The 20,587-nt window shown below is 43.5% G+C and overlaps 4 protein-coding genes across 4 annotated transcripts; all 4 read left to right on the forward strand.

Annotated features, from left to right (window-relative positions):
- Nucleotides 1-7,454: 7,454 nt before the first annotated feature.
- On the forward strand, nt 7,455-7,812 carry PHALS_05339 (uncharacterized protein; the record flags this gene model as incomplete). The annotated part of the gene is made up of 2 exons (XM_024722897.1): nt 7,455-7,636; nt 7,713-7,812. The coding sequence occupies 2 exons, from the start codon at nt 7,455-7,457 to the stop codon at nt 7,810-7,812; spliced, it is 282 nt and encodes a 93-aa protein (XP_024573928.1).
- A 2,949-nt stretch (nt 7,813-10,761) lies between these two features.
- On the forward strand, nt 10,762-11,158 carry PHALS_05340 (uncharacterized protein; the record flags this gene model as incomplete). The annotated part of the gene is made up of 2 exons (XM_024722898.1): nt 10,762-10,823; nt 11,068-11,158. The coding sequence occupies 2 exons, from the start codon at nt 10,762-10,764 to the stop codon at nt 11,156-11,158; spliced, it is 153 nt and encodes a 50-aa protein (XP_024573929.1).
- Nucleotides 11,159-12,976: 1,818 nt separating this feature from the next.
- Nucleotides 12,977-13,200, forward strand: PHALS_05341 (uncharacterized protein; the record flags this gene model as incomplete). The annotated part of the gene is made up of 2 exons (XM_024722899.1): nt 12,977-13,039; nt 13,108-13,200. 2 exons carry the CDS (start codon nt 12,977-12,979, stop codon nt 13,198-13,200), a joined length of 156 nt encoding a protein of 51 aa, XP_024573930.1.
- Nucleotides 13,201-18,684: 5,484 nt separating this feature from the next.
- PHALS_05342 (uncharacterized protein) lies at nt 18,685-18,930 on the forward strand (the record flags this gene model as incomplete). Its single annotated transcript, XM_024722900.1, has 2 exons — nt 18,685-18,740; nt 18,798-18,930. 2 exons carry the CDS (start codon nt 18,685-18,687, stop codon nt 18,928-18,930), a joined length of 189 nt encoding a protein of 62 aa, XP_024573931.1.
- Nucleotides 18,931-20,587: the final 1,657 nt, after the last annotated feature.

Below are 20,587 nucleotides of genomic sequence, written 5' to 3' on the forward strand. Positions count from 1 at the left end.
AAAAATATGCACGTAGAAGAAGATATCTGCACTAGTATATTCTTACAGTATGCGTCGAAAGTCTTTGAAGCTGGCACGGGGTGTCTTTGTCTTTAGATTTTGTTTTAATCCAATTTGACATGCAGAAATTAGCCGTGATACAATTCTAGCAGTTATAGCTATCACGATTAAATATACCGTCATGTGCAGGGTCTACGATTCTGTGCTGAGAGTGAGAATAATCAGAAGCACTAACTTGATGCAGAAGGTTTCTGCGATACACACGGATGTGTTAGAGAAGCATTTGTTAGTTCGGTTAACCTACTTACACATATACTTTCCGTGGTCTATCAGATCGAATGCGACCACGCCATATTGAACCGTCGCGGTGGTGGCAAAATATGGATTAGATCATAGTCTTAACATACCGACGAAAATATTTATAAACTATGTGTTCTACGTGGACTCACTTAAGCCATATCACAATTCTGATCTTATGGACCAACTGAACGTGATAAGCTCTGTTGCCGACGGAGCACTGTCTCTGCCGTTCCATAATCCTTCGCAAACCTCTACTATGAAGCAGCGGCGCGATTCTGAATAGCTTGAAATTTCCTAGCCCACGCAGTGCGATATCAAAGCCCACAAAGCGCATCTAAGATCATGCCCATTTTAGCTTCGAAGCATGCCGAGGTTCTCGAGGAGGGTCGACGTACTGCACAACTAAGACAGCGTTTAAGAGTTAGTTGAGGAAGAGCACCCTCCTCCTGTCTACTCGATGAGAAAAAGGCGGTCTACTATCATGTGAACCGTAAAGTGAGTTGGTGAGTACGCCAAGGCTGTTACTATAATATGATGTACTGGATGGTGCCGCTTACGACCTGGTGCAGCCTCGGCTTTCATGCCCTTTGGAAGAAGAAACAGGGTCACCTGTCAAAGTGCCCTTCTTACTAGTAAAGGAATACTGTTCTTTTTGTGATTCTGCCAATTGACCCTTAGCTGTTACAACTGTCGTCCGACGTCGAGACTGGCTGTTAGGAGCCAAAAGTGGAAGTGATCAATTAAAACTCCAACGCCCGCTTCATGCTCTATACTTCGCCTAGTCAAGTATTTTTTACACTCTAGTCTGACGCCTACTATACAAAATCTGGCATGCAAAGTTATGAGAAGAATAAGACGGCACATTTTGCTCGCCAGTGCACAGAGTAAGTTCAAGATTCATTCGTTTATGGTGTGAATGGTGTGAATGGATTTCACAAACGCTGCTTGTCTCAGCGCAGGCGGTCGTCTTCTGGTGTGATGACCTGTGAATTGGAAAGCGCTCGCAAAATGGCTGTATGGCGATTACTTTGTTGCCGGTTTTGAGTAGACATCTGCGCACATTGACGTACATATGCTCCATCCTGCAAATTCAGACGGTTAGAAATCCTAACCATGATGTGATGGATTCGGCAAGATCTTGGCGTGACTTCTGCGCTTGAGTCGGGCCCAGCTCGTTGGAAATGAGCTGAATTCCGCCGTGATATCCATGGCGGGAATTTGAACAGCTGACTGAATGTCTTCAGATGAGGACAGAATTGTTGTATTTGGGCACAGATATCATCGGAGGTAATTTCGGCATCTATATCAAGTGTAGCTCTGAGAAGGTTCATCAAGAAGACTGCATCGTGTTCGTAACGTCACTGAGTTATGTGATAAGGTGCATGGTAAGGAACACCCGGTAAAAGTTTGCTCATAGAAGTGAGAACGTTAAAATTTAAGGTTTGGGTTTAGATTCTAGGCGCAGTGCTTGTCTTATGAGACTAGATTGTTTCTAAATGCAAAAGCAGTGTTAAATCAGTGTGATTTATATCATAGTAGTGAGGGTACATTGCGATTAGTACTGCAATACTATTCACTATCACCCAACACTTTTGGTATCGAAATAGATTTTTTTTTAATATATGTACCATCAAAATAGCAGAGCAAACGGACAATGTTACTTGCAATAAAGGCTCTTGTTTCCACTCTTGCTACGGGCGTAGCATTCAATTTCAGATCGTTGTATACGTAAACTCTTTAAGTCGTATCTCCCTTTGTGCACGGAGCGAGATATGCCTTTGTAATCAGAGTCAAGCTCAAAGATAGCAATTATGGTAGTATGATGAAGTATCTTTACAAGCGCTTGTACGGATGAATGGATAGTGCTCCGGAAAGAGACATCCGTGGGACACGTGTACTGTTAGTATCACGCTACGTTTAGTATGTTACTTTTGGTATAGACAATATAGCTGCCATCTTGAGTACCAGTTGAGCTAACTTGACTTCAAAATATACCCTTGAAGCTCAGTAGGTGTGACCCTTCGTATACGGTGGATACGCCGATGAGCTCTCTCCCCATTGTACTTTGGCATAGTCGGTCAGCTAATTATACAACCAATCAGGAGTTCTACATGCATATGCCAACAAGTCGTTGCAAACTGATATTCATGCAAATAAGAGACAAGTTTTGATCAAGACAAAGATGAGTATGTTATTTTGTTGTGTGATTCTCTGAGTAAGATAGTTATGCTTCCCATTATTGGAGGCAGTCACCATCAAAAGAATCCTGTGCTTTAAAGGTCTCCGCTTTAGACAGCGATATATAGTGGTCATTCTGTTTTAATTCGGGTTATCTAACCTAAAGCTGATGTCGAAGATGAAAACCAATTTGCATTTGATGACTGCTTTTTAGAATGTACTTCAAATTAAATTTGTTTGATGCAAAACCACATCGTCGACTTCTATCTCTTGGTCGTAATTGTCATCAGCTCGCAGTAAGGGCCACAATTACCAACCTCAAGGTTGATGAACTGGATTTCTGCTATGAGAGAGATATTTCATCTTTTTAAAAAACACTGTAAATCGCATAAATATCTGATGCAGGTCATCATACTCTCCTTCTACAATATGATACGACATCGTGAGCAATCACGAGTTTATGAATTTGGAGCAGGGACAGCTCACCGATGATGTCCCCTTAGCGGTGTCAATTCTTTTATGATAATATACCGAATGTAAAACAATATCATTGACGAGAACGAAAGATAGCTGCAAGGCTCTCGGTTTAGCTTCGAGGTGAAACAACAAGCTCATCCTCCGCGCTTTCCTGACGTTAACTTGCTACGTCGCATAACATTCATGCGAGGTGCTGGGCCACCCCTTCGCACTAGGAGGCACTACTCATCGATCCGACGACCAAGATTTGCCTCTGCAAGAATGGAATACAAAATTTTGACTACATGTCATTCGAAGAACGTATTGTGCTCATGCCATTTCAGTGAACATAACCTAGCTGAGAGGTGAGAGCAAATTTTTCAGCCGTCAATCCGCAATGATTTTGTCGCAGATTCTAATTCTCTGGCAACACCTAACTTCTGCGCCCCCTTTTCCTACTCTCTACATAGAGTTGCAAAGGATCGGTTATATGCTGGACCGACCGACGTATCTTCAAGCGGGGGAGTGGTGAATCTTAGTGATTCCGGGAGGCCAACTGAAACATATCAAAATTCTATCTGGTCCAGAAAAGACTGACACCAATCAAACCCGGCTGCTGATGGTTACGACACATTTTAACGAAAAGAAGTAGCCCATAGCCCAGTGTTAACGGTGATTAAAATCAACCGCCGGGTTAGTGAGGACGTGAAAAATTTAGAAAGCCTCTGGCGTCATCTGATTACGCAGAACGTATAACTGTCAAAACCTGCAGCGGGGGTACCGTAGCTCTTTGTGTACAGGAAGCTAAGCTAAGGTCATAGACCATACGTTCTATACTCGAGCCAGTATGTATGTAGCGGGTAGCAATCCGCTAACTCCAATAGTACCCACAACCTTAACCCATGGCGAATACACTCTTCCGTTCAAAATGTAAATTGTATTTCTATTTTTTATTTGTGGCAGAGCCGCCTATATCTAAATCCATAGCTTTTCCAAATTAAATCGTAAAATCTAATTAAATTGCATAGCTTCTGGCAGTCCCGCCACGTAGTGGCTTCTGGTAAAGGTGTTGCCACACCATTGCGTGGTCACACCATCAAATGAGCCCTTTATACCAAGGTGTGTGTAACTCCGTTACTCTCTATGCATAATTCGTAATCTGCTGTGGTCTTTCTAACGCAGAATTCGGTACCGATGGGTGAAATGCTCATCTCTTACTTATATAAAATTTCCATTTGAATAAAAAAAGTATTTATGGTATCTCAAATTCCCTTGTTAAATATTATTGTTTTGTTATGCTGTGTTTTGTTCGGGATCCAGGTTCGTTAGATGACGAACCTCCCAACACGGGCGTAACACCTAAGATGAGGAGAATTAGAAAATCGCATACGACCTTAAGGCTACTTAGCTTTCATTATGTACTCGATGCACTGCTTAGTGTTATTAAAAATAGTATCATCCATGACAAATTATGGCCTCTAATTTTTTCATCAATACTATCGTATTATGTTGGTCTCTTCTCCGTTTAGCATCTAATCCTATACGAATAACTCATCAAGTTCGAGCAGAGCTTCTGTCACAAATAGAAAGGATAAACTTACCTCCACACGACATCCCATTTAATGTATTCACAAATGAATAGTCTTTAACCACGTGGCTATACTGCTCCACAGGATGGGCGCGTCACCCCGTAGTACTAATTAAGCTGAACAATTTCATATTGTTCAAAATGCACCATCGTTAGTATCTTGGAGATCTGGATCTAATGTTTGCGACATACCTCCTTCAGTAAATTTTAAAAATCGCGATATACAGTCACTCTCATTTATCCCACCGAAAACATTTCCAAGAACCCCTGGTTACGGCTGCATCCCACCAAAGATAAAATGAGAACTGCGATAAAGCATCGTCAATTCCGTCTAAAGAAGCTCCGAACGATGCGAAAATAGATCCCTTCGCCGTGACCCATCTTGTATTTCGGCAAATTGCCGTTTTTGTCGTCGGAGCTTAGCTTAAGATACTATGGAATACCTTCGGTAGTTTTTCGAACGGTCTCATGTTCATTAATATAGCTATCGCAGCTCCACGCTTGTGCCATGGAGCTTTTACTTCATATATACAAATAATATATATAAGCACCAATATTCCAATTCAGAAAAAGTGCGTGGCGTCTTTTTGTAAAAATCTAGTATATCCATGTTCTACAGCTTTAGGCCACCCTTGTGCTTATAACGAGATTACAATATTCAGCTCGGTCTTGGACTTGCCAACATTTTACATTGTACTCCACAGCTAAGCTCACAAGTCTTAAACTAGCGTCTCCTTCTCAAGGAGTACGGATACATTCGACATCAGAAATGTGATCGGGTGTTATTGGCTGTGTCTGTAACGGGATTACACGTACCTTAGTATGAGGGGGTGGGTCACACATGATGGCGTGACCACATAATGGTATGGCTACACCTAAACAAGAAGCCACTACGTGGGGGGGCTGTCAGTAATTATGTAATTTAATTATATCTTACTATTTAATTTGGAAACCTATGAATTCAGATACAGGCGGCTCTGCCGCATATAAAAAAAAGAAATACAGTTTACATTTTTGGGCGGAAGAGTGTATTTGCCTTGTGTTAAGGTTGTGGGTACTCTTGGAGTTAGCAGATTGCGATCCGCTACACTCATGTCGGTTCTAGTATAGTACGTAAGGTCTGTGACTTTAGCTTAGCTTCCTCTAAGCAAAGAGCTACGGCAGCTCCGCTGCACTTTGAAGCACTTGTTGTCAATCCACACCTGAGTCGTTACGACTGATCCTCTGTAAGGATGAAGCATATCTCCTATTTGCCCCAGGACATGCAGGACGGGCTTTAAAAGCTGATGTCTCTGCTTGGCCCTGAGGGCGTGCAACACCTCGCTTCACTAGGATCTGAAGCGAACAGCGCGCGCCTATAGGCGTTTGAATTCTATGAAAATGCTCTGATAAAGCACCTCAAATCAAGGATGTCGGCGTCGACTGCGTCCATGGCGCCATCGTCGACGACGGATGACTCCTCCCAACCCAGGTCACTCATTGTGAGCGTTAAGGCCTTCGAAGATAACGCTGGAGAGAATCTCGTGCTCTGGGTGATAGAGGCCGAGATGGCTATGACATCCGCCACGCTCTAGAACGAGTAGCAGAGCGTGGTGCTAGCTATCTCCAAGCTAGGATACCGAGCACGCAAATGGGCACTGTGCGTGACATTTCGGTTAAAGCGGCGATGTCCTCCTGGACGGAGTTGAAGCTGTAGCTTCTACGAGAGTTCTCGCCGCCTAGCCAGGCATATCACGTGCGATCACGTTTCCTTGCCTTCCGACAAGGCATGAAGAAATTGGTGGACTTTGTCCAAGAATTTCGAACTCTCATTGCCAGGATAGCAGCCAATTCTCTCCCCGAGGCTGCCACAGTGACCGTCTTTATGGAGATCCACTGCACTGGCGTGGCCAGAAATAAGTTTTCGTACGCATCATCTTCTTTTGAAGAAGCGGTGAATGTGGCAGTGAATGCCGAATTCAACATTAAGTCGGCACGACTTGGTCGGAATACAGTCTAGCAGCTCGTCGAGCGGGCCTAAACCAAAAGATTTCAGTTATGCTGAGAAAGAGGAGGGGGAGCTTCGAGCTGTCGAGCAGCGTGTAAACACCCGACTGTGTTTTGTCTGTGGAGACACATCGCCTCCGGAATGGTTGTCCCCTGCGCAAGGCGCGTATAGGTTCCTCAAACCGACGTCCCGCTTCTAACCAGTCGAGGTTAACGAGAAACCCCAGTAGGCGCGGGTCCCTACTGGGAAAGAACTGAGTGTTGCTGAGCCTCAAAGAGGTAGACGGCAGCAGGGCCCAGCCCGAAGAGCTCCGTGCTCTTTTACACCAAACTCGTAAGTAAGCCAGACTTGCTGGTCGTGGAAGCGACCGTGAAGGGCTTTGGAATTCCATGGAAGATCCTTATTGACTCCGGGAGGTCGGTCAATTATGCTCGACGCTCCACGATCGAAGGAAGTCAGCTATATGCTGAGGCGCTGTAACTGCGGTTAAGTGACACCGTCACTGTTCGCTAAGCGACGTGGACTTGTGTCACTGTGCCGAGGCTCCCTGTGGATCTTGGTGTCAAGTTCCTTGAATTTGATAGCGTTGACCGCTGCGTAGTCTCAGTCTCAGATTCAAGGTTTATCTCATCCTTGGCACTACTACAAAGCACTGCTACTACCAAAAGCAGAACAAGAGTGAGAGGGTAAATATTAGCAGACCACAGCCAACAGCACGACAAACAGCAGCAAGATCTTCTGGAACGCGACCGAGACGAGAGTGACGAAACGAGACGCTATTTCAAGCAAAACAGCGAATGATGAAGAGATCAGTCAATCAATGATATTCAAACTTCCGCTGGCCACTTCTTCGAAGTGGACTATCCCATCGAAGAAAGGATGACCCCAGAGTGGAGCCATGCATTTGGGTAATCTCATGCAGACAACACAAAAGGAAGCCCAAAAATGATGGAGAAAGTTATGAAAATACCGCCACAACAACGATTACCGCAGAAAGAAGGAGAAGACACGATGAAACCATTCACTGAAGCAGATACAAACCATGCCATCGAACGCCTCAAACGACACAAAACAGGAGGAACGATTGGCCTAAATCACGAATTTGTCCAAGGCTTTGTGGAAATGATGTACCGTCTCTAACAAGATCAATCAACAGCATTCTCCAAGGGGCAGGAGTACCACAATCGTTCTTGGCAGCTACAGTTATTCCGTTACGAAAATAATTGAGACTCAGCGGAAGCTATGGATTACCGTCCAATTGTCTAATTCACCACGACATATAAAAGTTTTGAAAGTACATTAGCAGGACGGGTACACGTAGTGCTACCAAAGTTAATCAGCAAGTCACAACTAGAAATTGTAATTGGACGCAGTATTAACAAAATAGTAATGATACTTCGAGGCTTGCTGGTGATGAATACGGAAGACCTGGAAACAGAATGGGCTGATTCAGCTGCAGCACTTTGTTTGGATTTGAGGCGTAGGAAACGCTGGGCCGTAAATGTGTACTAGCAGCAAATGAATTGTTAGATAGCTTCCTGAGAGGGTTCCGCACTCTTTATGAAGGAACCACGGCACAATTCTTCGTAAATGGTAATCTCTCATCCAAATGGAGCATACGCTCCGTTATTAGGCAAGGATGTTCACTAATACCACTATTTTTCATGTTAGCTGTAAATACACTTGACCAATAATTTTTAGAGGCCTAAATTTGACAGAAATAAGAGTACTAGAAAAATTTACCATTTTTCAGCGTTCGTAGATAACAGGATAGCGTTCATTAGCAAAGCATAATTAAGAAGATACTGGACGACTTTTAACGAGTCTCAGGGCTTGAATGACAGCCTCACAAAAGCATCATGATTGGCCTTAATACGCACATACACCAACGAAATGGAACAGGCATCCAGTCCTGAATCCAAACAGTACAACACGACATCTAGGGTACTGGGTGGGAAACTAGACATCAACTAGAAGAACTGGGATATACGGATGGAAATGTTGTACGCGTTGCTACTTCACTCAGCAACTCGATAACGCAACACATCATGCTATTCCACGCTGTAGCATTGCCATCAATACTATATACTGCGAAACCGATGCCAAAACAGACTCTGCGGTAATTGAAGAATTTATTGAAACAGTCTGTGTGGCGTGGAAATGCAAGCGCAGCGAAGGCAGACATAAATTTAATCCACCACTCTTGTTCACACCACAACGATATGGAGGATTGGGACTGCAGGATAAGCGCACAGCAATTCGAGTGACTAGAACAAATCTGGCGGAATGATGGATAAGTGCACCTCGCGACACATACGCAGCAGTGTGGCATCACGCGGTACATCTAAATAGAACAACAAGTCAAACGATTGTTTGTATCACCAACCAGCTTAGAAATGATTGCCAAAAGCTTGAGTGAGAGAGGAAGAAACTACCTCAAAATTACATCTCAAGCGTTAGGTAGAGCAAAATTGTGGCGGACACATTCTGAAAAAAAAGTTATGAACGAAGAACAGAAGGAAGTAACAAAGCAGTATCAACAACAAGGACCGGTAATTAGCTCAGGCTATTGGATTGACGGGCAGCAAATGAGATTCACGTCCACATAAGTAAACAAAAAGAAAGCTCTAGCCTGTCTGAAGGAATTCCTGCTGAACGGAACCGGACACGTCAACGCAAGTATCCTAGAGCAAACGTATATTACAAAGTTTGCCCAAAGAAGCTGTGAGCCAACAGAAAATGAGATAGAACCATCCATGGAACCTATGCTCGAAAGAGAGGTGATATGGGCAGTAGATAGAGTAGTCAAAGCAGTTGCAAGGACAAAAAGAGATCCAGAGAGAAACGCAGATATGACATATATGTAATGGACCAGGTTCCATTACACGTATTGTGTAGATCATATAATTGGTGTGTCTCACATTAAGTGTACATTCTGTATACTTGTATGCTACCTTCAAATCTGTTGTATCAGAACTGGAGGTACTTATCAAGTTGGAAAGGTTTAAAAGTCTATTGGCTATAATAATAAATGTCACTTCACCTTTCCTCTTCTTTAACGTAAGCCAGCGGCTCGCTGGAGGTGAGCAACACGCAGTCAGGCGTGTCAGTTGACCAAGCCTTCCTCAGTACTTCTGTGTACACGGACGGGCAATTTCCGTTACAATTCATCACAGCTTCAACGGATGAGCATGGAAAATAATGTCGATAATCAGCGACAGTGAAAAAACGGCAGATGCATCAACGTGAGCAGCTCTAGAGGGTATATTGCGTTCAAGGCCAGTCCAAGAACAGCATAATTATTGTGGAAAGCACTTGTATCGACGAAATCAAAACACCGTAAGGAATCAGCTCGAAACCAGAGAGCAAAGACCATGAGGAGCGACTTCAAGCACAACTTAGCAGCAACGCTGAAAATACTCCGAAGCCGCAAAGAGAAATCAATGTGAAAAAAAATCGCTAGCCCAAACAACAGCGCAGATGAGGAACAAAAAAAATGAATCTTCATGGATTATCAAAACTAGCCCATATATCGACTGGCGATTGAAGCATCTTCGAAATAAGTACATAATCGAAAATTTACATACCAAGTCCAAAGAAACAGCACAGATAGTTTGAGCGGCGGGAGTATTCCAAGTTAAAGCGGTAGCGAGTGCATGGAAATTGCAGGAGTAAACACGAGTGGCAGGATACTGTCTGGAAATATGTGAAGCGACGATGAACCAGCAATGGGTAGCAGACAACTAGACAGGCATCGCAGAATGGCTATTACAGTAAGACGTTATGGAAACCAAAGCAACCAGCAGACGGCTGCTGTATAAACTGGAAAATGAACAAGAATGTACATTGCAGGCAGCAGGCAGAGTGGCCTTCCCAGTACAAATTTCACCTGCAGATTATAACAAAAAGATAATGCAGACAGATAGAAAAATCATCAAGAACATGAAATTGATCTCCAGTTGAGCCGCAAAAGAGCTTTTTTGCAGTACAATGGTTAAAAAACGGTTCAAATTAGTGAGATTCCTAGCTTCAGAGACAAGAAACCAAAAGGTACAACAGATCCGATGATAACAACTGGGAGCAATGACCAGAATTCTTGGGACCGGTTACAGTACGAAAGCGTGTTACCATACAAATAGGAATCAGAATGAGAATCACATTGATTAATCGTCTCAATCCCTATCAGGTCTCTATAGGAAAAAATGATTAACAAGTACAAGGCCAACTTAAAACTTATAATCTATAAAAAATTATGCCTGGCTTACAAACCACGGGATTATCATCAACGCAACGGAGTTGCTGTGCACTTTGCAGGTTCGTGTGCTCGACACTTGGATTGCATGCTATTCTATAATACATATACTCAGGATTATTTTTTAGACTACTACAGAATATATACGTCTTACTATCTCTCATAATAAATTCTTTTTATCGCATAACGTGTGGCTAGCGGCAGACGACCTTTCCTAACGAATTTGATACTCCGGATCTTAAGAGCACTCACAATTTTACCCATGCTGATTGTAAACATGTAAAGTTGTAACATATAATTAATCAGACTATACCACTTGTGTGAGGGATTGTTCAGTCCTGAAAATGGCATAATGGACGACCTCATATTGTCGATGGCTGGAAGTACACATGATTAGGGCTGCCCACCAATTGCTTTGATGATCAAGTCAGTACCTGCAACAGCGTTGTCATCTGTAAACATTAGCTGTAAAGGAGGATAACTGGTTTGATACAGAACGTTGTGGTAGAAACGTCTACTGGATTACGTACACAAAGTTCCCCATTTCACTCCCACAAAGATAACTATCTTGTCTTTTAAAGACATAGCGCAAAATCGACCTCTCCCCGAGCAGCCACTGCGCCTGCAATGCCCCACTCTGCACAAATTGGAGCCTGCTTTTTTGAAGTCCCCTGTGCAAGTGTTCTGGAGAACTTTGCTTCCTGCACGATTCACGCATTCTGCCTGCCCAGCTGTTTGCGGATGGTCAGTGGCCGGCATATGCAATCGGGTGTCGAGTACTCTGAACAGTGTTCACTGAAATATTGTTGCAAAACGCAGATATCTACCCACTTTATTGGCTGTCGATAAGCCATGTAGACGAAAACATTTTCGCGAAGAAATTTTTGTTGTATTCTCACCAGTCACATCGAGATGAGCCAATTTGCTCAGACAGTTCATAAACACTCCGACGCTTGAATTCCCAGAGGCGTATTCTGGAAGCCCAACAATGGAGATCAGGCTAATGGACTACCAGAACACTTCTGAAACCTACAGGCTGGCCAAAGGCGCCGCGACCTGCTGTGATCTTTAGCTCGTTGACACGTCGTATGCGCGCTCATAGCGGAGAGATCAAGCTGGAGCAGTGCGTTACGTCGTTAACCCAACACACGGACAAGCGCAAGTCTCGCAAGGCAATGGCGATCATCTGCCTTGCGATGGAAAATTCTCAGCTCATGTTGGTTCGTTTCACTAGTGGTGCACATGATGCTTGGTCACGTACGTGCTTCCCCACTTATACATGTGAGTCATCAATCCACAGCGCGATCCGAGCAGTATGTCCATTCTATCTAAGGTGGCGACATAGAGAGGTATCATGTGTCTCGTACAGTATTATGTGCTTGATGCTCCCAACAGAAGGCGTCAATACACCCCGATTTTTGATTGAATCAGTGTTGTGATACAGCTAGCTTTGGGATAATGCATAGCGATGCAGCTATGTAATCGCGCGCTTCGATAAAGCAACATTTGGGTTTTTGCTCTTTTTTCCTTAACCTTTCCAGCAGCACACCATATGTTAAGTTTCATCAATACGGTATGCGTGGCGCCGTATCAACTAACGATGTCGCTATTGTGACATGCGAAAATTTATATTCGGGGCGACATGGTCTTTTAAAGCTATGTAAGTAAGCCTCATGAACGCCCCTATTATGGCTACTTTATATCCAGACCAGCCATTCAATGTTCTTTATGACGCTTAAGCCTTTGCAATACGCTGCACTTTTCTCGAAATAGATGCCAATGGGTATGAAAGCTTAATCACGTTTGAATTTTGCCAGCTTCAGGCTGTTAAGTCAAATCTCCCTATTCGTGACAGGAAGCTAACTGTAATACATTATGTTCGTCAACTTCAGAGTGCTCCCTCTTAGCATGGATCCGTTTTTGATCAATACAGACCATTCAGCGTTGCGCACAGTGACATCGTCAGCACATCTCCTGTAGATAATGGCAGAGTGATAATGGAGTAGTCATTCTGTTTTGTCGAGTAACCCTTCGAGTTAACGAGTAAATCGAGCCGGCCTGATGATGCGGCGGTGCTCTTTTGCGTCATTCGGACTATAATCTGATGCATGTCAATATGGTGTCGCTATACAATGAGGAGGCAATATGTACCGCGGGCGCCTCAGAATATATACATTTTCTGTTTCAAAGCATTGGTTCATTTGATCCCTCAGGTATGGTGGTATCCCATGGTGAGTATCAAAGCGGGACACCGTACGAAGCACATGATACCCTTCGGGTGGCTACATGGAAAGAAAAAATACAAATGGCTCTGTGAATCCTTTTACTGATGAAAAGCATGTAAAGACAGAGATAACGCATGCATGCACGGGTAAATCGTGTCCCCCATCACAGGCATCGGCTCTTTTGGCCTGTCTGCCGGTCCCAGCAGAATGTTGAAACACTTTGATATGAAATCTGCTCAAATTTTTTCGTAACGCTCGTCTGGTAACACCAGCATTGCGGTCAATATGAACTGTACAGGCAAGATGGTTTCTCTTGTCATTGCCACCGGTGAAAATATAACCAGGCTGCTCCTCGACAAACGTTGTCGCCAAAGTGGCTACTGTGTCGGATCGAGACCCGCGCCTCAGCAGAAATTTGATGAACTTTGTTTATGTACTTAGCGCACCTTGAAAGCATTTGCGCGGAAAGCCAGTCAGATTACCTCACTCATTAAGTTAGTAAACATAAACGTATACCACCTTTACAGACTTAATCCATTTTATATGTACGATTTACTCATTCCTCGTGTATTTTTACACCACTTCGAAGAGGCCCGTTCCATGGCGAGGGGAGCCGTGGATTCAACTCGTGCTGCCCCTACCGAGTATCTATGGCAGGGATAGCCGTGGATTCATCTCAAATTGGTAATATCAGCCCAAATACACTTTGTAGTAAAACCAAATATTTCATCTCAATGAGATTGACTATCATGTGCCGGGTTCGCGACGCTATGGCTGAGAGCCAGCATATCTAGAAAAATCACGACGATGTCAGGCAGGCAAGGCACGCATGTATATGTGGTGAAACAGAAGATTCATTGGATGCAGTTAAGGTACCTTAACGTGCAGTATCTCTATGCAGACTAGAAGACTCAGTTTTGACTTCGCTACATCGGACCATCTTCGATCGTAGCCAAATAGAAATTGAGCTATACCATCAATACCTTGAGGAGTACCCAAGCATATCGTGCAATCTCTGTGGGCTTGTGGAGGCCATGGCGCTGTCCCGCTTTACGAGCCACTCGGTAGTAAAACGATCTGGTAAAAAGAAAGCAGCATCTGAACAATTTTATGCGGCTCATCACCGTTCTGTTCTAAGGAAACTTTACAGCTACAACCTGCCTGGGTTGCCTCAAGTCACTCTATCCAATGGTGTAACGCAAAGCGCGCATCTGATACGTTGCTCAAATCAACATTGACCGCACATCAAGACTCTCACAGAGTCGAATTCAGCCATAACCCGGAGAAGCCAAAGCGCCAGCCGCGAGAGGGTCGTCGTTTGCCAGTACTATTGGATGAGTAAAGGGTGTATCACCTCCATAAGGAACAGATGGTTAGATTTGCCTGGTTAAAAGCGGTATATGGTAAAATGCAAAGGATTCCCTCATTCGACAAAGTCATGGGAGTTTGAAGTCCTGCGCTGGCAAAGTTGTCCTGGCACCGTTGCCAACCAGGAAATACTCAGGGTCACCAAGCCCAACGCGCTTTTTGCTTGGCAGTGAGGCTCGATATAGTTTCAGGTTTGAGACTCGGCAGACACCTCTATTCGCAAGCTCGTGGAGATTAGTAAAACTGTTGACAGCACGAATTTGATGCGGTTAGCGTCCATTTCGACGTTCCCGTCGTGCTTGTACTTTGCAAAGTCTCCCATCAATTAACCCTTCCATTTTGATGTATTCATCAAGTTCACAGAAGTACAACAATCACATACACTACATTACACACCTACTTAAGACTCGTCGTCTCAGGCGTCTATATCATAGAGTAAATATGTACTATCGTGTATGTTCACCATATACTTTTGCTTATCTGCGCAATATAGAATTTTGTGCAATTGTACCGAATTCACATCGCACTTTGAAGTAATTGCGGTTTTGATAATTGATACTAATGGGATTAGTAACGAAGATCATTTTGGAAAATGTGAGCAGTCAGTACATACTGTTCAATTATCGCTATGTAGTTGTAGAGTACTTGTTTACTTTTGACCTTTAAATTATGAGTAGCAAAACAAAAAGGTCTGCTATATTTTAAATCTCTCCGTCTCGCTTCTGGGTGGAGCGTACGAGCCATAATATTGGCGTGTTCTATACACGAACTCATTGAGTCAAAATAATACTACCGTTGTCTATGTGCACAAAATTGATTTTTAGTTACGAATGTAAACGGTAACGAATTAAATTAGGAAGTGTAGATGGGCTGACACACACAAAGTATTACATACGGGCTACTGTGCAAGCCCACTTGCATCTTTTTGGATGACCGACAATCAAAGATCGAAGTGACATAAATTTGTCATTTGTGCACATGGTCTGTTTGCGTCTATCGCAGCATCAATGAGCAGCAACGCTGCTTCTGAGAACGTCACTACGTTTTAGGACATCATCAGAGCGATTCCTATGGATCGCAAAAGTTGTCGACGGCGTAAAAGAACTTCGTAGCTTTTGAACGGCTTTTCCATTTTTCACAACAAATCTGTGTAGTGCGTATTGTACGGTATGAGCACTTCAATTCATCAATATTCAAGCTGGAAATGCTTTGGTAGCCTGTCCTGACATTTTTAACAATAATACTTCTCGCTGCTTGACATTGGCAAAATAGTTTGCTACTTAGTGTGCAAATTAATTGCGATACACTTCGACATCGCCGCCAACGGTCAGTACGTGAGGTCAGGTCTAGCTTATTGGTACGAAGCTAGTCGTCGTCGTGAATTCCCAGGAGGAAAGTTTTAGAATTGTCAGTCACAGGGAATACCTTATCAATATTGATCAGCTTTGCTGTATGTCTCATTATCGAAGCGAAGGTGCCGGGTCAGGCTTCAAAGAATCCCGTAATCGCTCTCGTCAAATGACAACTCGGCCGCTTCAACGACAATGGCTCTCACTTCACCCATTATTGTAGTCCGCGTTATTAAACGCGCTGAGGATATGCACAACGGTCGTCTATAGGATGTGTCCTCTGAATACAAGTACCCAATTATGTTCGGATTGATCTATGGCAAGATTAACCAGACGAAACAACTGCCGAACATTCTAAGTACTGATCATAGTAAATCCTCTCTCAGTGCATTATGTGAGTTTAGCTAAACATTTGTCTGTTGAGCCTCTTTATGTTGGAGTTCCATAACTCTGATATCGTACGTAGTACTAGATTGATGTACTTCATCGTGCAGTTTAACCACAGGACTCCACCAAGGCACTACTTTTAGTATGTATGAGTCATGGAGTTAAAAGACAGTATAGTATACATACCTTCTTAGAAAAAAAAGCTCGAGAGCCATCTTCCACCGAAGCTGCTCGATGACTTAAGTATTGTCAACTCCCATAAAGTTGAAACATGGATCGGTGTACTACCAGATTGATGTTCAGTTCCTGGCAAAATGGAGTGGCTCCCTCCTAGGAACTCCTGAAAGATTGCTGTCCTATTTTATAACGATTGCCCTAGAGGCTATGAATGTGATAATTTGTGATACTCTTTGTCAACGTTCTCTTGGGTAAGCGACACTGTCGTGCGATAGAACGCGCTTCTTGCTAGAGACTGGGGCGATCCTAGCCTCAAACTCGAGGTTTGACCGGTTGCTGTATGAGCAGACTCATAATTGTGGCGTGATTGTTCTCAGCGAGAATTAAAGGCGAGGGCAAATGGCCACCTCGTTGCTAATGCCGCCTTTGGACGTTGCAAATTCAAGCATTGATCGATATTTTTATCTATACCTCTGCTTGTTCATAACTTGTGTCTCATGTCACATAATCACGACGTACTCTTGCTGTTATCGACCTTATCGAGGATCTTTTTAATTTTTGTAATTGTCGATAAACTGTGTAAGCGCTTTAAACAGGGTCCTGTTCATTCGAAATGACACCAGCATCATCGTCAGCCCCACAGTAAAAAGTGTGACTGCTCTCTCTATTGATCAAAAACGGTGTGCAGTACACGCGAGGGTGAGCTTGGTCCTTGAAGATGTTCAAGCCCTCAAAATGCATCATAGGGAGAAGATTGAAATAGCTGTTTAGCATCTGAAAATTACAAAATTGCTGAGTCCGATTTTGCTAGGTCACTACGGCTTCTCATTTTGGGAACATCCCTTTCAACAGTCGTTTACATTCACGACTTCATCGACAAGACTTTTGTCATTCTTTATAAACCTTATACAATGTACTGAAACGAGAATCAAAGCGAGTAATGCTGATGCTTGAGTATATACTGGAATTTCTTCGTTGGTAACCTTGCGACATAACTAACAACAAGGTTGGATTATGATTCTAACGGGAATCTCATGTTGGGGAAAAAGAATACGTTCCCGATTTTGTTGTGTGTATACTGTCCTTCAACTGATCGTGACTTCTCGCCCTCGCGACAGCCTTTGAACTCATCCTCCGTGCAATTGTTCACGTGGACTTCTTCAATCAAAATAGAATGTAATTGATTGCTCCATACCTTGTATATAGGAAGCTTTGATCCATAGCGTCGCACTAACAGTCGCTCAGATGATATTCTCCAGGCCGTCACTAGGACAACAAATGTATAATTTTACAAGACTCTAGTGCTTGATTGCGCAAATTTAGATATTTGACATTGAGTCTAGCTAGAATGAAAGTAAAAGCATCGTGTGCAAAGAAAAATTGTTGTGGTCTCGTCCTATATTGTATAAACAATCAGACCCTATAATGTGCATCTCACTAGGCTGTTATACTCGCAAAAGAATTCTTTTATCGACGCCCACTGCCTCTCTTTTCTAGTTTTATCCCGTTGCATACGCTATTGTGACCACTAAATGTGCCAAAATTCATCTTCCTGTAGTTTTTTGATACGGATATGGCTTGACAATCTACCAAGACGTCGTAGCTTGGCGCCCGACATCGTAAAAAATATCTAGTGAGGAAGGCGATGCGATGTCACGTGATGAAAGTCACAGTGACTTTCCAGTCTGGACACAACACCTGCGCCGTCAGTGAAGGCTACACGGCCAAGCGTATCCCGCAAACAAGTATTTCTCAGATGATAAGGCATGCTTCACGCAACTCTCCAACGCTGAAGAAATTGCGCACACTGTTCCTGTTTCCTTGAGCGGAGAGTGCTATAAACAAGCAGCGGAATCCAAGATTGAGTTTAAATAAATCAGAATCAGAAGCCGTGCTTGCTCGCTCACGAGGGAAAGAATCGCAGCGTGTTTCAATGTAAAAACGGAATCTGCGAGTGAATTTTGCTTGTCTACAAGGCAAGAATCGAAGCCATTTTCAGTAAAGTCGCTTTACAGAAAATTATGCCGTGCAAATTGATTTTTACGGTGGCAACTACCCGCCGTGTCTCAGCACAGCTTGGAACACTATGTGTGTAAACCCTTAGATGCATTGAATACCCGACCTTGCAGCTCACCACTCCACCGTTGTACCGCTTACAGCTGCAGTCAAAGAATCGGCACTGTTCACGAGGGCTATGCTGTGGGTACTATGCTTTGGCGATAGCGCAGAATAATACATTAGGTGAAGTAGACTTGCCGTTAACCCATTTAGGTATTTCAGAATTTATTTGAGTGGAACATATGTCAGATTATAAAGCTGCTCAATGAATGACCTTTCACAATTTTAATGCGTGACGTCGACGTCAAGGCGACTCGTCCTCATCACCAGCCCGCGTTGACAAACGCAAGCTCCTAGTTATGGTTCATTTACAGACCAAGCTTGAAGCTGAAACAATCCTGGGCTCTACCCGAAAGTGAGAAGCTCGTATTCCTTTACGGCTCTGCCTCTCACACTGTAGAAGTTTATTCAGGGCGTGTTTGTATGTAAGCATCAGCAGTACCAGGATTTTCGCGAATGTGAAATTCTTAGGCCGCAAAACTCTTCACGAAAGGGTATCTGGATATACTGATTTATATTGGGCAATATCAACAAATCATGCATAGCTGGTGAGGAACAGATTCATGTGGATGACTCTCGTGGGCTTTCTCGGCTGCGGAGGTACGCTGTATCTCTTAGAAATTTTTAGCTCGGATCGATACAGACAAATGTCGTCTTCAGACAGGCTGGAGAAGCTGTACAGTCGGATCATTTGGATCGCGGCAACCCAAGTGATCCAAACCTGTATTGTTGTCCTTGAGCAGAATGTAGCTCAGCAACAAGATACTGTTAGACAATATTAGCTTAAACAGAACGCTTCGTAACAAATGAATTGTTAAAGCGGGTCATAGCAGACTCTGGAGGCTCGCGTAAAGCACATGATGTATTTGCGTCACCTTTTAGAACTTGAGAGTGTAACTTAATTCCTTTCTGACTACGAACGCAAAGGGTTTGATGTAGCAAGAGCGCAATAGCTTCAAAAGCTGTAGACACTGCATAAGAGGGTCGATTGACAACGTTCTGAGGCCTTGTCGCCCACTTTCATGTGCATGTGTCCCACTCTGAAATCTATATTCTGCCTTTGCATATTCTGACTTTAATCCGTAGCGTCGTGCACTCAGCGCGTGATGCCTGATCTCTTATAAGATAAGCTTCTCGATTTTGCTGCGAAGCGTAGTCTAATTAAATTCAATTGGTTATCCTTTACCATGACGATAGCTTTTTCGTGAAGCTGTCAAGAGAACACGTGCCAAATAATACATAGAAATGGTGTAAAGCATGGGGAAACGTGTTCTTCTGTTATTTTCTCGTTGATTCGACTGCGTGAGAGCACGTCGCTCTGGCTCCGTGGCTGCTTAATGCGAGCTCTCTGTGGGCATTCTCGAACACGAAAGCCAAATATAGTAATATGTTTGCGGATAGACATGCTCGACCAAATGTCAAGCAAATAGACAAAGTCCACTATACAAGATAGCTAACGTATACTGCGATGGGTTAGCCTTAGACGCACGCACACAAAAACACTTACAAAAAATATGCATAACGTCTTTTATGGTTGCACGTCTAATCTCTTCCGTGTTGGCCTTGAAGAAGAATATGCAGCACACCATCCAGTATAATTTCTTCGAGATCATTATCATTATGTAAACTTCTCGGTGTGCGGCTTACTGGTACGTGCTTAAGACAGCAAGCCTTGTAATAATGGCTAGCAATATAAGCGTACAGCTAGTCGCCTGCATCTAAGTTTAAAGACTCCTTTTTCAGAGCTTTTGACAATACATCAAATGTTGCATCTTACTCGTACGTTGTACATGTTTGCAATTGGATGAGCGACGTCATTGCCAACAGTGAGGATGGCGCAAAAGAGCACTCGCTACCATTTGTGCTGCACTGGCTCATACTATACCTTTAAGCTATTCTAGGTAAAAAAAAGATAATCATTCGGCGTTCGATGTGATAACGACGCATACTGTGTTCAGATAGAACACGGACGAGAGACAAGCCGGTGAACCCTGAAGCTGACAGACTGTACCTTATAGTAAGTAACTTCTTGTCATGAACCTGAATGCTCATCTCAGCCGCTTTAAGCCGACCAGTAGCATACGTGATGATGCGTATATGCATGTTGGTATTTGCTTGAGGTAAAGAACATGCAGCGGGGCCGCCGTAGCTTTGCGCTTGAGAAAGCGTCTTTAGGTCACCGACCTTTCGTTCTTTACAAGA

Source organism: Plasmopara halstedii (assembly GCF_900000015.1).
Source record: "Plasmopara halstedii genome assembly, contig: Scaffold_289, whole genome shotgun sequence".
NCBI classification, from domain to species: Eukaryota; Oomycota; class Peronosporomycetes; order Peronosporales; family Peronosporaceae; genus Plasmopara; species Plasmopara halstedii.